A 16,369-nucleotide genomic window follows, 5' to 3' on the forward strand; every position below is an offset into this window, starting at 1 on the left:
GGTTGTTGTCTCATAAGGAACAAGCAAGTTGGTTTTGTGCTCTATAGACAGCCATCAGACAAAAGGGACAGCCCAAGACATTGTGCTGCCTGAGTCCAAGGGTGAACCCCCCCCTCAAAAAAGAAACAAAACATGTACACCAAAAGTGCATCCAAATCCATTATTCTATATTATGATTAATATTTTCACTCTCTCATACTCTTTTACACAGAGCGGTCATCCGGGGGGTACAACTATTACCGTATTTGCTCTATTATAAGACAAGGTTTTTTCCAGAGCAAATGCTCTGAAAAATACCCCTCGTCTTATACTCGAGGTCGTCTTATAATCAGACCTCAAATAAGTCTGACTATGAGACTAAGATCCAGATCCCCCGCAGCGATGCAGGGGACCTGGATCCTCCTGTGTTATGCCCCCCCCAACTTACCAGTGCTTCTGAGTCCCCGGTGCTTAGTCCGGGCAGCGTGTAGAGCTATATGCGATTCGTGTAGAGCTCTACACGCTGCCCGGACTAAGCACCGGGTACTCAGATGCAGGGGACCCGGATCCTCCTGTGTTATGCCCCCCCAGCTTACCGGTGCTTCTGAGTCCCCGGTGCTTAGTCCGGGCAGCATGTAGAGCTCTACACGATTCACGTAGACATCTTCCGCTCAAGCGGAAGTTGTGTACGCGAATCGCGTAGAGCTCTACACGCTGCCCGGACCAAGCACCGGGGACTCAGAAGCACCGGTAAGTTTGGAGGAGTGAGGGGGAGGGAGTGTTAAATGTGGGGCATAAGGCATTTCTGGAGGCAGAGTGCTCTGTGAAATGCCTTTTAACCCCCTTAATGCCACTTTGCCTCCAGAAATGCCTTTTAACCCTCTATACGCCACTCTGCCTCCTGAAATGCCTTATACCTCCCTATATGCCACTCTGCCCCATAATATCCCTTTTAACCCCCTAAATGCCAGAGTGGCATATAGGGGTATAAGGCAATTCTGGAGGCAGAGTGGCACATAGGGGGTCAAAAGGCATATCATGGGGCACAGTGGCATTTAGAGGGTTAAAAGGCATATCATGGAGCACAGTGTCATATAGTGGGTATAAGGCATTTCTGGGGCAGAGTGGCAAGCCTGGGGGCAGATGTGCATAACTGGGGGAGCAGGTTGAAAAAAAGGAAATAAAAACAAATTTATTTTTCTCAATCATAGCTTTTATTAACAAACAATTGTTCACATGAATTAACATTTACTGGTAAAACTTTTTTTCCTATAGGGTCCTCTTATATTCAGACTTTTTCTTTTTTTTCATAAATTAATATTCAGATTTTGGGGGGTCGTCTTATAATCAGGGTCATCTTATAATCGAGCAAATACGGTACAATTGTAAGGGGCTTGGCTGTCCTGGGGAGCCTGCTTGGGGAGACAAAGTCTCTAAAAGAAAACAAAAAGCTCTTAGAGGGAGCTGTAGGAGTCCTCCCTGGTAGGGGCGTCACTAGTTTCTCGATAGTCTACTGTCACAGCATGGTGGTTGAAAAATGCTGCAAATAAGATAAGGTAAGGTGCATTCTGTTAAATTACAATCTGCAATTAGACCCCAGTGCCATCTTTGCCTGCAAACAGCTTGTCAGTGCTATATTTGCCTCAAACTGCTTATCTGTGCTGTTTACCCAACCTTCCCCGCCAGACAAATAAGGCGCAACAGTATGTAGAAAATTACATCAACAAATAAACAAAGGTCTCACATGACAAGGTTTTCCCGCTTCAGAACAATATTACAATGGATTACTTCCTGGCACCTAGAAGCCGGAATGTGGTAAAACAAACTAGTTGAGTTTTACTGGTTGTTCTCTCACACCAGGGAGGGATTTTATCAGTCAACTAATGATAGCAAATACCAACAATAGCTGATATCAGGAAACCTATACAATATAACAACATTATCCATAAATGTAACCAGGTGCAAACAGTCTGAGTAATGCTCCTTTTCAAAACAATGGTACCCCAACTTTGTATCCCGTTTCACAGTCTGTAGAGTCTCTAGTAATTGAGGAAATGTGGCACTCTGTACCAGGGGGAGAAGTAGTCTCAGCGGACCCCTTGTACCGACCCCTTCCGAGGCCAAGGCCCAGAGTCTGTAGAGAGGAAGCTGGCCCCCAGGCCCATCTAAGAGCCCAGGGCACGCAGCCTTTTGTGACTTCCCCCTAAGGTAGACTAACCAGGTACCAGACCTATAACTGGTGTGGACCTGAGTAAGTCGGATGGCAAACTCCAAAATTCTCCTTCATCTTTGCTATCTGCCACTGTTGCTAGGGAGCGATGCTGCCTTCATCCCCTCCCTGGTACTCATGCTGCCGCTGGGGAACTGGACCAGCTGCACCATGTCCAGGGTACCCACTCAGCGGCTAGGGAGTTATGCCGTCTGCATCCCCTCCCTGATGCTCCTGCTGAGGAGGTGGGGTGAATGCACCATCTCCCTCAGGCCCACTCAGTCGCTGGGAAGTGAGGTCACATACCTCCCTTCCCTGTAGTTCTGTTGGCCATTACAGAGTGATGCCGCCCACATCCCCTCCCACCATGGTTTCATCTCCTTTATTGATTTTTAGATGATATTACACGTCGTGTTGGTCATAAACAATGTATCCTGGATACATGTTGGAGACTGAAACATAAAACATATATGGTGGTCCTGCCCATAAATAACCAATATATATGAGATTGTGAGACAACCAGCGGATCCAAAGATAGCTTTGTAGGGATAATTACCAAGACAGAAAGCCTTATATCAATCTACATTCTTACAAGGGATGAAGCAAGAAATACTGGAGCTAGATATGTATTTATATACACAGGAAGTATGATACTAAACAAAGACAGAATCGCTAAGATGAAATGTGTAAGATAGAAGTTTTATTTGAACTTTGGCTGGGCCTGGGTCGACAGGGTTTGGTGTGTCTAGTCAGCCCTTGTATTACATGTGTTACTTTTGTTTGCCATTTATTATTTAATACATGCTCCTATTGTTTTACTGTTATAACTGTGTGTTCTAGTCATTTATTATGTTCCTGCCTGGGAAACCCCTGCCTGGATGCCCAGTCAGGTGGAGGCACTGCCAATGCTATGTACCCCAACTCCCGTATAGCGGAGGCTCAGGATTTCCATGTAAAGCAAAAAGGTGTAACCGAGGAAGAGGGACAGGGGGAATCAGCCCCCTGGGGCAAAAGTCTGTTACACTAGTAAGAGACTGCAGATACACACACGTAAACAATATACAGGTTTAAAGAACAGGGTCTGCTACAGTGCCCATTATTGCGCATATGCATTTAACCATTTCAGTGCTTACTTCAAGTACATTACAGTAGAGTCTCCAAGTACAATACAAAGGTAAAGTTCTTATCACTGTTTGTAGGCAGCAATCAGGATATGAAGCAAGCAGCTGAAAATAGCTGTTTACTACAAAGATAACAGAAGCTTGGTACGCCGGAATTAAATTGCCAAACCCCACCCCCAACCAATACAAAAATGCAATTAATACATAAATACATAATGAACAACTAAACGACTTAAAATGATTTAAAATTTTTATCTTGTGTGATCTGTAACTTTAATCACCCTCAGCCAACATGATGGGGGGTTGTAGCTTGCAAAAGCAGGTGCAGTAGAAGTGCATAAAGGGTGTCATACTTGTGGACATTAATATTTTCTGTCTATAACTTAGGTCATCATTTAATTTAAAATTTTATAATCAATCTCTACCATGTGATTTATTATGTACTATTATCTATAGTGGCCCCGTGGCACCATGTGCAATCTTCTATACTAAAGGGATGGGGGCTTTTGTGAAAATTGTTTGTTTTCTTTTTTTTTATACTTGCTGTTTTGGTATTTTTGGGGAAATAGGGGGTTGTATTTTCATCGCTATATCAGGTTCACAGATGCACCGTTTTTCATCAGCTAGTTACCTGTTGTCCTGAATAAAACAATATATAAGTTTCCCTAGGTATAGTGTAAAAATATTATATGGTTGTCAAGTAAATTTATGTACCGCAAATCTATGAAACTGGCTTGGTCTCCCAAGAGTTAAAATGTGCCCTGTACTTGTGATGTTGTTACACATGATCCCCTTTGACAGGGGTAGCCTCGACTCTCGGGCTATGTCATCCCAATTAACCCCCCAATAAAACACAGACACCAAATGTGGGATGAACACACCGGGTAAACTGGCACAACAAAAAGCCCAGAACCCCCTTATGCCCCAACCTTATATACCCGCCTCACTTCCTCCCCCTCCCTGCTGAACTTTCTTTGACCCCCTGACCTAGCCCTGCTCTGCATCCCTGTCGAGGCCCCTCCATTCCATTCAGACTCCGTGGGCATCAGTCACGATCATTATGCATAACAATAATTCATTATTACTTGAAAGTGAACATCTTTTCTTGTGTAACAGCCATATGGAATTTAAAGCATGTCAGTGCAGGTGTTACAGCATACGAGCTTTCATTTAACAATGAAAATACATTTCACAAAAATGAGTAGCCTAAATATCCCAATTTTCTGCATATTTAGACAATACATTGCAATTGCAAGAGTACAGAGTGTCCTACATATAATCAGGACAAAATGATTTGTGTCTGAGATATTCCTCGAGGCATTGAATGGCATGATCATCGACTTTGGGATCAAACTTATTAGCCAGAAGATGGTGCTGTTGAAGCATCCAATGGAGGTCCCCTGTTCCATAAACACACACTAGTCTTCTATGGATTCCTGTGCATGTAGTGTAAGGAGCTCCTTGTGACACATCTCCTTCAAGAGATTCCCACTTTACCAGCCTGGCAATTGCATTGAAGTCTGAGGTATCAAATTTCTGATGTTGTGGCATGAATCCTGGCATTCCAGGAAGTCTTTGCAACGTCGCCCAGAAATATTCATCAGGGCTATATGTATCCTCTGCCCATTTCATAAATGGTTTTACTATGGGGTTCTCAAAGAGTGATTTCACAAACTCTCTACTGACTACTATATATGCGTTTCCGCTAAATATGGGAACGCTTAATGGTGGATTTTCTTTCTTGCGACTAGTCAATCTTACGCCATCATTGACTTCATGGTGATAATTCCAGCGTCTAGTTTTGAATGCTGGAGGCTTCTCAGATTCCATGCTATTTTTGCCATTCAGTGATTTCAAAGCTTTAACAATCTCAGCATTGGTCTTTAATGGGAAGTCTGCCCCACATGTGTTTATAACATACTTCCACCGTACATTACTTTGCAGCAGGTCTTCCATGCAGTTTAAATCGGCTTGGACTCTTGACCAGGATGCATAGACCACTGTCTCCAGTTTAGATGCAATAAACACATTTTCAAAGCATGAAGTGATAGCTCTCACTGCTTTCTTAAACATATCGGAAGATTTTTCATCCACGTGCACACAGTAAACGTTCTGAGGAGTGTAAATTGTCCTTAGAAGTCTTTCAAACAGTTCAATGCTATCATGGATCACCATAGAGTAAGCAATGGGGAATTCTTCTTCTTCTTTACTGATACTGAACAGAATATATTTTCTGTTTGTCTTAAATACGTCACAGTCTTTTGTCAATGTTATGTAGTCTGCTTCTGTCATAAGTGTTCTTCTATTTTTTACAATCAAGTTGTCTATTAAAGTTTTCCTTACCTCATCCTCGTCACCTCTGATAATTTTTGTGCAGTTCTTATGACCACCAGCTAATAAGTTCAACGTCTTGTAATATTTTCCCTCGCAGTAAGTGTTTCCATCATATCCATTAATGTCACTGTATAGGTTACGTTTCAGCTTCAAGGATACAATCACTGCCGTTGTGCAGACGATTAAAATACATCCAAAACCGAATAAAGTACGCAGTTTTCTCTGAAGCAGATAATTCTGAAAAACAGTTATTATTTTACCCATTATGAAGCGTTGGCCATCAAAATTGCAAGTCATATAATCCCGTGTTTCAGCAATACTTGTTGCTTCCAATCCGTAACTCGTCTTGCTATAGCTGAAAATGAATGCTGCCTCACTTGTTTTGTCACTAAGCTATTAAAAGTCAATCTGTGTCGAAAAGCACTTGAAAATCTTGTTTTTCTGGTTTCTGGGATAAGGGGTTTCGAAGACCAAATTCTAACATTTAAGAACCAAAAGTAATGAGAAGATAGCTAACACACACAGGGTTGCACTGGAAATGAATGGTTTTACAAACACACGGCTTGAAAAACGTATCTACATTTTATACAACTGTATATGGTGTAATTACTCTGAACTGCAAAGTTATGTCTTGTAATAAATCAGGCCAATGTCCATTAGCAGGGGCAATTTGCTTTAACTGCATCTGTACCTGTATGATGAGTAAAATGTGTTTTTTTTTTAATGGAAATATTTTATAGTGCTAGAAGGCATGGTCTGCCAAGCTAGGGGAATGGACACCCAAACTTTCAATAGGATCTCCAGGAGCTGCACTCAAATGCACGCCAAGCAAAGAATACAATAAAAAACGAGCAAGTGTACGCATAAAAGTCCAGCCAAACCGGATTAAATCGGCAGCCAATTTTCTCCTGGTGACGCTGGAAACGTCTACATCCGGTGAAACGCGTAGAGAGGTTTGATTTTCTATTTTAATCCGGTTTGGCTGGACCTTTATGCGTACACTTGCTGATTTAGTGTAAGTTGCTTTACCCCAGCAGGCACTGTGCTTGGCTTGGCTTGGCTTCTCCGGTTCTCCGGGCCAAGACTCGAATCCTCCGGGTCGCAGGAGCAGGGTCTTAACACGTCCCGCTCCCCACCCATTTTCCCTTTAAATGGAGGTGTTTCCCGCTGCCGTCAGTGGGAACATCCCTGATGTCAGCGAGAACTCCCACTGACGTCAGCAGGAACACCCCCCAACGTTAAAGGGACCTCCCACTGACAGGTGGAACTCCCACCATCGTTACGGGACCACCGGCTGATGTCGGTGGGCAGTCCTGTAGTGATGGGAAGTTCGGATCATTAAAGTGAATCGGATCATTTCGATTCGTTCACTGAAATGATCCGATTCATGATCCGGATCTTCGGATCACTCAGTGTGCCTGCACGGAGTTACTGTTTTCCAGTAACTCCGTGCAGGCACACTAACGATTGGCCCCGCCCCTTTCATTATGAATCCTCCCCCCTGCCTCCAGTGATGTCAATGAAGGCAGAGAGTCGTTCAAAGATTCGGATCTTACAGGGATCCGAATCTTACAGTGACCCGGATCACTGTAAGATCCGGATCATTGTAAGATCCGGATCTTTGAACGACTCTCTGCCTTCATTGGCATTCTAATCATTCAGAGAATATCACCATACTGTTATAAATAATACATTACCAATCACTGCCCCCAGGATTTACATTCCCCTTTACCTGCAACTGCACCTTAAGCTAACTTTATTAAATTAATTAAATTAACCCTCACCATTAAATTAACCCTAAACACCCCATCAACCATGACTGCCCCTAAAATTAACCCTTAACACCCTATCAACCATGACTGCCCCTAAAATTAACCCTTAACACCCCATTAAGCATAACTGCCCCCAAATTAACCCTAAACACCCCATTAAGCATAACTACCCCTAAATTAACCCTAAACACCCCGTTAAGCATAACTGCCCCCAAATTAACCCTAAACACCTCATTAAGCATAACTGCCCCTAAATTAACACTAAAGACCCCATTAAGCATAACTACCCCCATTTAACCCTAAACACCTCATTAAGCATAACTGCCCCTAAATTAACACTAAAGACCCCATTAAGCATAACTGCCCCCCAAATTAACCCTAAACACCTCATTAAGCATAACTGCCCCTAAATTAACACTAAAGACCCCATTAAGCATAACTGCCCCTAAATTATCCCTAAACACCCCATTAAGCATAACTGCCCCTAAATTAACACTAAAGACCCCATCAACCATACCAATTTATTAGGTAATTTATCTGGAGTATATACAATTAATTTAGGGGCAGTTATGGTTAATGGAGTATTTAGGGTTAATTTCAGGGGCCGTTATGGTTAATGGGGTCTTTAGGGTTAATTTCAGGGGCAGTTATGGTTGATGGGGTATAAGGGTTAATTTTATGCTGATGACTGAGGGTTAATTTAATTAATTTAATAAAGTTAACTGTAGGTGCAGTTATAGGTAAATGGGGGCAAACTCAGGGGAATCTAAATCCTGGGGGCAGTGTGAACATTATTAATGTATTTATTTATAAAAGTATGGTATCAGTAATATTCTCTGAATGATTCGAATCTCTGTAAGATTCCGATCCTTGTAAGATCCGGATCCCTGTAAGATTCGAATCATTCGACTCTTCGGTTCATTCGACTCTTCGGATCATTCGACTCTTCGGTTCATTCGACTCTTCGGTTCATTCGACTCTTTGAACGACTCTCTGACTCTATGAGTCATCGTTCTTGTGTGAATTAATGAGCTGTAACCTGACCCCAGAGTCTGTGTCTGAGTGCTCTGCAGATGACTCACAGCTCTAGGATCAGGTTACAGCTGCATGATTCACAGACTGAACCGCTACAAATGAATCGTTCAGTCTAGTGAACCGATTCATCCGGATCACTAAAAAGAACCGGATCAAATGAACAATTCGTTCATGATCCGGACATCACTACAGTCCTGGCCACATCCCTCAAGGGAAGGCTCCGGGTAGCCGGAACCCAGAAATGCTCATGAATCTCTATTCCAAGTTTGAAGCTTTTATTGCACCTACACTTGTGAGTGCATTTTGTCAATTATTTACACTCACTTTATGTAATTAAGTATTACGCTATGATTTGATTTTTTTCCGCATATGAAAAATATTGGGATATGTGGAATCCAGTTTATGATATATTCCCTTGCTGCAAGGAATGACATTTGGGGGCATTCCCAAAGGAGGAGGTCCCTGACACCAAAAAAAAAAAAAATGCTCGGCTTGTCTACCCCAATCCAGCGGTGAACAGAGACTCGGTCACATCTCCTCTCCTCCCCTGCTCGCTAACATGGATGCAAGCAGGGTTTCTATGACGACACGTCCTCCTCGTTGCCGACAGAAGCTGGCAAGGAGAGGGACGTGATCCATGGTTACCACGGCAATTCATTTTTTACGATGATGTCACAGTGGCGCCAAATTCAATTTCTCCAATATTATATATTATACATATTATATTGACAACAATATTTATTGTAACCAGTATTTATTTATCAATGAATAATAATAGATGATTTGGTAAAGTACAGGTTTGGCTAGTATCATAAGTGGCCAAGTAAACTCTCCAATTCTTGGATTCTCTGATCCACTCTACAACAGTACATTTTTGCAGTAAAATAAACTATTAATTAGGGCAGACAGCATGTGATGACGTGATCACGCGAGCGTCAGGAGAAGGTGTGCTGAATGGAGTGAACTCTCTGTGGTGACCTTGATGGCTACAAGAGCTGCTTGGAACCGCTAAAAGGGGAAAGAAAGAGAAAAAAAAAGGGAAAAAAACAACAACTACCGTAGCAATTAGCCTTACCGTATTGCTGGTCGGCGGGGTAGGTGAAACGGAGGGTGCCCTTGGACGGAGGTCCCCCTGGAAGCGATGGGCACAGGAATGTATTGTTCATGGAAGCGTTGGAGCAATGCTGATTTCATACTCAACTAGAAACTTGCAGAGAAGGTTTTCTAAGGAGACAAACGATAAATCAGATCAAATCAGATAAGTTCCCTGTTTCAATTTTTTTTCTCTCTCTATTTACCTATAAGCTGGGTATACTTAAAATCATTAGATAATATAAATAAAGAGGAGGTATCTGATTGGAAGAGTGGAACTGTGTAAAGCTAACCAGCCCCTATTACCACTTTCTACTACGACTAAAGGCGGATAATCTAGGGATACAATAGTTAAACAATGGCTTCCAAAATAGCACAAACCAAGAGAGAGAAGGGGACAGATAAAAAGAAAAAATAAGATAAACCTGAAAAACGGGTTTCAGATTATTACAGCCCCTACCAAACTAGATTGAAATCTCCAATGGAAGAATTAAACATATCAGAAACAATAAACCCCCAAGGCAGTTCAGATCCATCAGAGGTTAATTATATAACTGTAAACTCTCTCAAAAAATGTTTTGAGAACCAAGCACTCACATTAGCAGAAGAAATTAAAAGGAACGCTACAGAAATTAAAAATGAATTAAAAATAGAAATAAAAGATCTCGTTGTTAAAATTAACCATTTAGAAGAGAAATGAACCACTGTAATTAAAGACCACTCTATGCTAACAATTACCACACAAAATTTAGAGATAGAAAATAAATTGCGAGAATTGGAAGCCAGATCTCGCAGAGTAAATTTACAGATTAAAAATATCCCAGAATCTATCACTCAGGACCACCTGTTACCTTTCTTTTCGATTTCTTTTAACTTCTTCTTCCCGATTCAACCATCTCAAGGGCCCATATTAGAAAGATATCATAGGCTTTTTAAACCAAAAGAAATACCGGCTGTATCTCCTAGAGATGTAATAAAACAATTTCACTCCTTTGATCTAAAAGAAAAGATACTGAAGGCATTTAGAGTTAACAGTGGGCAGGATTAAAGATTTAAAGATATACAACTACTCCAAGATATTTCCCCAGAGACACGTGCTTGGAGAAGGAGCTTCGCAACCCCTCTAGAAATCTTAAAAAAAGGGAATTAAATATCAATGGAGACCTCCGAGCAAAATAAAAGTCTTGACAGAAGGCCAACCCAAAATATTTGACTCCCCAGAAAAATTAGAAAGCTGGATAAAAATTAAGAATATTCAAAACTAACCAAGCTGACAGAAATTCCCAAAGAAGTAGGTCGGACGGGGAACTTCTCACTTCTCACAATATTAAGATTTTTTCCCCATTCACACTACACTTTACTCAGTATCCCATTAGTTCCTTTATAAACAGTCATTATTTGTTCACAAGCCAAATTTATATTAATGACCCTATCACACTTAGTCAACTTCTTAACAAGTCACCTTCTAAACAACCTTTATTTTTTCTTCTGCTTTTTATTTTAGACACAGACTATTTCTTTTATTTAATGATTTATTTACACTTAGTCACTGGAGCCACCAATTTAAGGATTCCCCCCCCCCAGGCACATTCCACTTATTTTGTTTTAAAGCTTTCAAGACTATCACTATATTAAGATTTCCCCCCATTCACACTACACTCTACTCAGTATCCCATTAGTTCTTTTATAAATAGTTATTATTTGTTTACAAGCCAAATTTATATTAATGACCCTATCACACTTAGTCACTGGAGTCACCTTCTAAACAACCTTTTTCTTTTTCTTTCTTTCTTTCTTTCTTTCTTTCTTTCTTTCTTTCTTTCTTTCTTTCTTTCTTTCTTTCTTTCTTTCTTTCTTCCTTTCTTTCTCCTCTCCTTTCTTTTCCTTTTTATTTTAGACACAGACTATTTCTTTTATTTAAATGATTTATTTACACTTAGTCACTGGAGCCACCCATTCAAAGATTTTTTTTTCTTCCTCCCCAGACTCATTACACTTCTTTTTTTTTAAAGCTTTCAAAACTATCACTATATTAAGATTTCCCCCATTCACACTACATTCTACTCAGTGTCCTATTAGCTCTTTTATAAATAGTTATTATTTGTTCACAAGCCATATTTATATTTATGACCCTAGTCACTGGAGTCACCTTCTAAACGACCTTTTTATTCTTTTTATTTATTTATTTATTATTATTATTTAATTTTTATTTTTATTATTATTTTTTTGTTGTTGTTTCTTTCTCTTTTCTCCTCCTTCTTTTTATTTTAGACACAGATTATTTCTTTTATTTAAATGATTTTTTCACTGGAGCCACCCATTTAATTTTGTTTTTTTTGTCTCATTTTTCCCTCCCTATTTCACTCCATTCAGCCCCACAGATTTAGCCTAGGACCCGTGCCTATCGATTTAGACACGAATGGGAGTCATCAGCCGAAAGGCTGCTAGGGCAACCAAAAAAGTGTACATAAAGCTGTTCGTATGGTTCCGAACAACCTGTATGGGAATGTAAGTTACATGTTATGAGGCAATAAGTACAGGTAGCGTTTTGCTATTTCAAAACCATTTTTTCAAAATCTTGTAATTCTTCCCCCCATGTGCTATTTCGGCTCATAGTCAGACCTATTTGAGGGGTATTTTTCGAGCAAATACGGGATCTCCCCAACCGAGCCTGCTCCTCTAGCGGCGGACATTACTGTCCGTCTCTGGAGGGGTTGCTGGCGTGGTGGCACCCCCCTGATGAGCGGCACCTGGGGTGGACCACCCCCCCGCCCCCCGCTACGTACGCTACTGGTGAGATGTAAACGCTCTGAAATGAGGGAAGTTCAAGCAGTAGGGGTGCTCAAAAAAAGGATGTCAAAATTGGAGGATTTAAATTATAATAAACTTTAATAAAATAGAAAAAAATCCATTTTACATTTAAAATGGAGAGGTCCTTAACTTTGCACTCCAGGTTGCCGCAACATGGCTGGTGAATACTCATTCTCCCTGTTGTGCTCCCTTGTGTAGTCTTTTTCTCTCTGTGACTGCGCATTTTTCAATTGCGTGTTACCTACTTGCAATCTTCCATATTAACATATCCAATCCTCATTTGCATATTCAGTGGCTCAGGCTTTTTCTTATGTACTGGCAAATGTTCTTATTGTCCTTTGTATACTCGAATCATACGCCATGGGGTATTACTTATAAAACATCATTGGTAAAAGAAATAGACAGATTTCCATAAATATTTTAGTAGAAGAAATCCACATGATGCCACTAATAGGATATATTCCAAGGTTTCAATAGGTTAATTGAAACTAAAAAAAATAATTTAATCATAAATATCTTTTTATAAACTAATTTTATTTTGTTAAGCGTTTCTTAACTAAGAGAGGAGGGGAAATACAAGGATATTACAATAAAATTGTGAAGTTCAAAATCACTGTTTAACCCTTTTGGAATTAATGTTTTTAAATTATAGATGAATTTTATTCCTTAATAGAAAATTAGAGTATGTGAGCTGTGAACCAATATAGAAATAAATTTAGAACGTGTCTTGGACCACCCTGTGGACTTCTTCATTCACAAGATCCATCCACACAAGCAATTCAGGACCCATTTGTTTAGAATAGGTGCAGCAACGTCAGCAGCCACAGATAGTAGGTCCGCAGATCATTGGACCAACATGAGGGTAGCAGTCAGAATTTATGGGTGCCACTTGGGAATGCCAGGTGGAAGAGAGGAAATCATGTGGATTTCTTCTACTAAAATATTTATGGAAATCTGTCTATTTCTTTAACAGCTATCATGCCCATGCATACCCAGGTTCTAGCATGTACTGGTTGCCTGGGCATGATAGGAGTGTGACTGCTGTTAGCAATCATATATATATATTAATATTGTTGTTATTATTATTGTTCACATGTGAACTCAGCACTGGAGGCATAGAATCAGACATACAAATCCTGTATTTGCAGATATACAATAATAATGTACGGAAACAGCATTGCAGGTATAGATCAACTAGAAATCACATAAAAACTCAGCAATAAAAGGTATAGATAAAACCCCCTAAATTACAGGCCTATATCACAGATTGCACACCCCAAAGCGGGCGTCCACATTGCCCACATAGAACCTGACCAGCACCCAAATTACACACACACATAGGACGTGCCATCTTTGCCCCCAAACAGCCCAGCATGAGTCAGCATTGTTCCCAAACAGCCGAGTGTACGCCATCTTTGTCCCATAAACACGCTACCTGTGCCATATTTGTCCCATAAACACCCTGCCTGTGCCATTTTTGTCCCATAAACACCCTTCTTATACCATCTTTGCCAACTATACACCTATGATTAACACAAACACTTTTACAGTCACTCACTAATTCACTTTCATTCACACAATTCATTCACACAATCATTTATTCTTTCACACAAATTATTTACACATATTCATTGATGCATTCTCACAAATTCATTAATTCTCTCACTCATTCACACAATTCATCCACACATTAATCCATTCATTTTCTCTCTCTCATTCTGACTCTTTATATAACGGACTGGGTCCAAACAGATGACTAAAAGAACCCAGCGCGCCCAAAGATTGTGTGCAGGAGTTACGGTGCAGTAGTGGAGTTGAACAGGGCCTGGTTGCAGGGTGACCGCACTCACCTGGGAGTTGAGTATCCAGGGTTGTGCAGCCAAACACCAGTGCCCTGATATAGCAGCAGATGTAGTCCAGAACAAATGAATCCTGCAGGCACCCTGGAACAGGCATGAAACTTCACACAGGACTCATGTGCGGGATGCTGCACGCTGGGAGTATGGAAGCTAAGCAAAGGGGAATATAGCAGACACATAACAAGCAAGGGAAAGGGAGACCAGGCAAGAAACATGACATACAAGATATACACGATACAGGGCACAAGACAAGGAATAAACATAACCAGACAAGATATGCATGATACAGAGCACTACAATGAACCAGACAAGGAATAAACATAACTAGACAAGATATACATAATACAGGGCACTACGGGGATACAAGACTGGACACCCCGCTGCCGGGGATACAGGACAAGACACCCCGCTGCCGGGGATACAAGACAGGACAGGTAAGGACACCCCACAGGATACATCACAGACTGACACACATAAATACAGAAACTAGCCTAGGACTGCATGATAACTATTGGAGATTCCGTCACATGATATGGCCATAGAAAGCTTAGCCCACCACTACGCCAAAGTACTCCAATGACGGTGGGTCCTAACGCTAATCCCTGCAGACAAAGATACAAAACAAACCAAACATGAAAACCAAACACACAGCACTGAGACATACCTTAGACTGAAGACTGAGACAAACAGAACACACAGGTGGGGCATAAAGGATACAAAGCAAAAGCAAAGACCTGAAGCATAAGCAAGGAATGGAAGATCAGAACAAAGCAAAAGGAAATCCAGGAATGGATCGAAGCAAAACAGGGAAACTAAAGCAGGACAGATATGCAGCTCTGCAGACTGGGCAGAACGTGACACTTTATTTCAATACCCTCCTTTCTCCCTATCTACCCATTCTCACCCCCTTCTGCCCTATCTACCCCTTCTCACTCCCTTCTCCCTATCTACCCCCTATCCCCCCGTCTCACTCCCTTCTCCCTATCTACCCCCTCCTAACTATCTACCCTTTCCCCCCTTTGAAGTTCACTTACCTTTCAGGAGTCCTGCGGTGGGGGTGCAAGGCCTCTGTCTCCCAGCCACTGTATGGAACAGTATAGAGTGATGGGAGTTATGATGTACTTTAGAGCATAAGTATATAATGAAAAAGACATTGGAAATGGTACAGCATAACACCCATCACTCTCACACATTTACCAATCCACAGATTCCACACATACCAATCCACAGATTCCACACATACCAATCCACACATACCAATTCACAGATTCCACACTTACCAATCCACACATATACCAATCCACAGATTCCACACATACCAATCCACACATACCAATCCACACATACCAATCCATTCTCACTGAATGATTGCAGATGAGCTGGAGTTTTAACGCATTGATTTCACAATGAATTACAAAAGACCGGTGAATAATAGGTACGGGGTGTCTGTGCCATTGTAAGGTAACGAGGTCCATATTGGCAATGACAACCTGGTACTTTAAGGCTGGTAGCTGCCTGATGACGTAAGTGCAGCCCACATTACATTTTTTTATGCTGGAGTGGCAGATCAGGTGAGTATGGGGCACACTGTAGTCTTCAAGCGGACGTTCAGAAAGGTCAATCCAAGTCCCCATAAAAGGTCATAAAAGGTGCGTTGATAACTGGCTTTACGGTGGCATTTTATGTGACACCTCGTGCTTCTTTACATCTTAAGACCAGACGATCAAGTTTTCCCCTCACACAGGTACTCACTTAGCCAATAGGTTGTAAGGAATATGATGTTGCATTATATGATTACAGACTGTAAGCTTGCAAGTCAAGGTCCTCTTCTCCTCCTCTACTAGTTTGTCTTAACATGTATGTACTGGTTTGTCTTTACCCAATTTTAGTGCTGTTGTAAATTCCAACTCTTTCCCTAATGTAATAGTGCAGCTGAATCTATAAATCAAATGTAATGTAAAAATGTTATTAACTTGCATATATATATTTTTGCATCTTTTACTCACATGATTCCATTACACAAGACAAAGTTCTCTGTCATGTGAATATGAGTTCTCCTTTATGTTGCAACAGAAAAAAGATCAAAACCAGTGATAAATCTTATCCTAGCAAACTGGTTTTCGTCTGTCTGTTGATCTAACCATCTATCTATTCCAC

General features: G+C 41.0%; 1 protein-coding gene across 1 annotated transcript; it reads right to left on the reverse strand.

Annotated features, from left to right (window-relative positions):
• Positions 1-4,233: 4,233 nt before the first annotated feature.
• On the reverse strand, positions 4,234-5,933 carry LOC128492522 (beta-1,3-galactosyl-O-glycosyl-glycoprotein beta-1,6-N-acetylglucosaminyltransferase 3-like). The gene has a single exon (XM_053465102.1). It carries the CDS (start codon positions 5,905-5,907, stop codon positions 4,579-4,581), a length of 1,329 nt encoding a protein of 442 aa, XP_053321077.1. The 5' UTR covers positions 5,908-5,933; the 3' UTR covers positions 4,234-4,578.
• Between the last annotated feature and the right edge of the window lie 10,436 nt (positions 5,934-16,369).

The sequence above is a fragment of the Spea bombifrons genome, chromosome 4 (assembly GCF_027358695.1).
Source record: "Spea bombifrons isolate aSpeBom1 chromosome 4, aSpeBom1.2.pri, whole genome shotgun sequence".
NCBI classification, from domain to species: Eukaryota; Metazoa; Chordata; class Amphibia; order Anura; family Pelobatidae; genus Spea; species Spea bombifrons.

Bases quoted from the DNA above. Each gene is read 5' to 3' on its own strand.
- LOC128492522 (XM_053465102.1), bottom strand. From the start codon at position 5,907: ATGGGTAAAATAATAACTGTTTTTCAGAATTATCTGCTTCAGAGAAAA.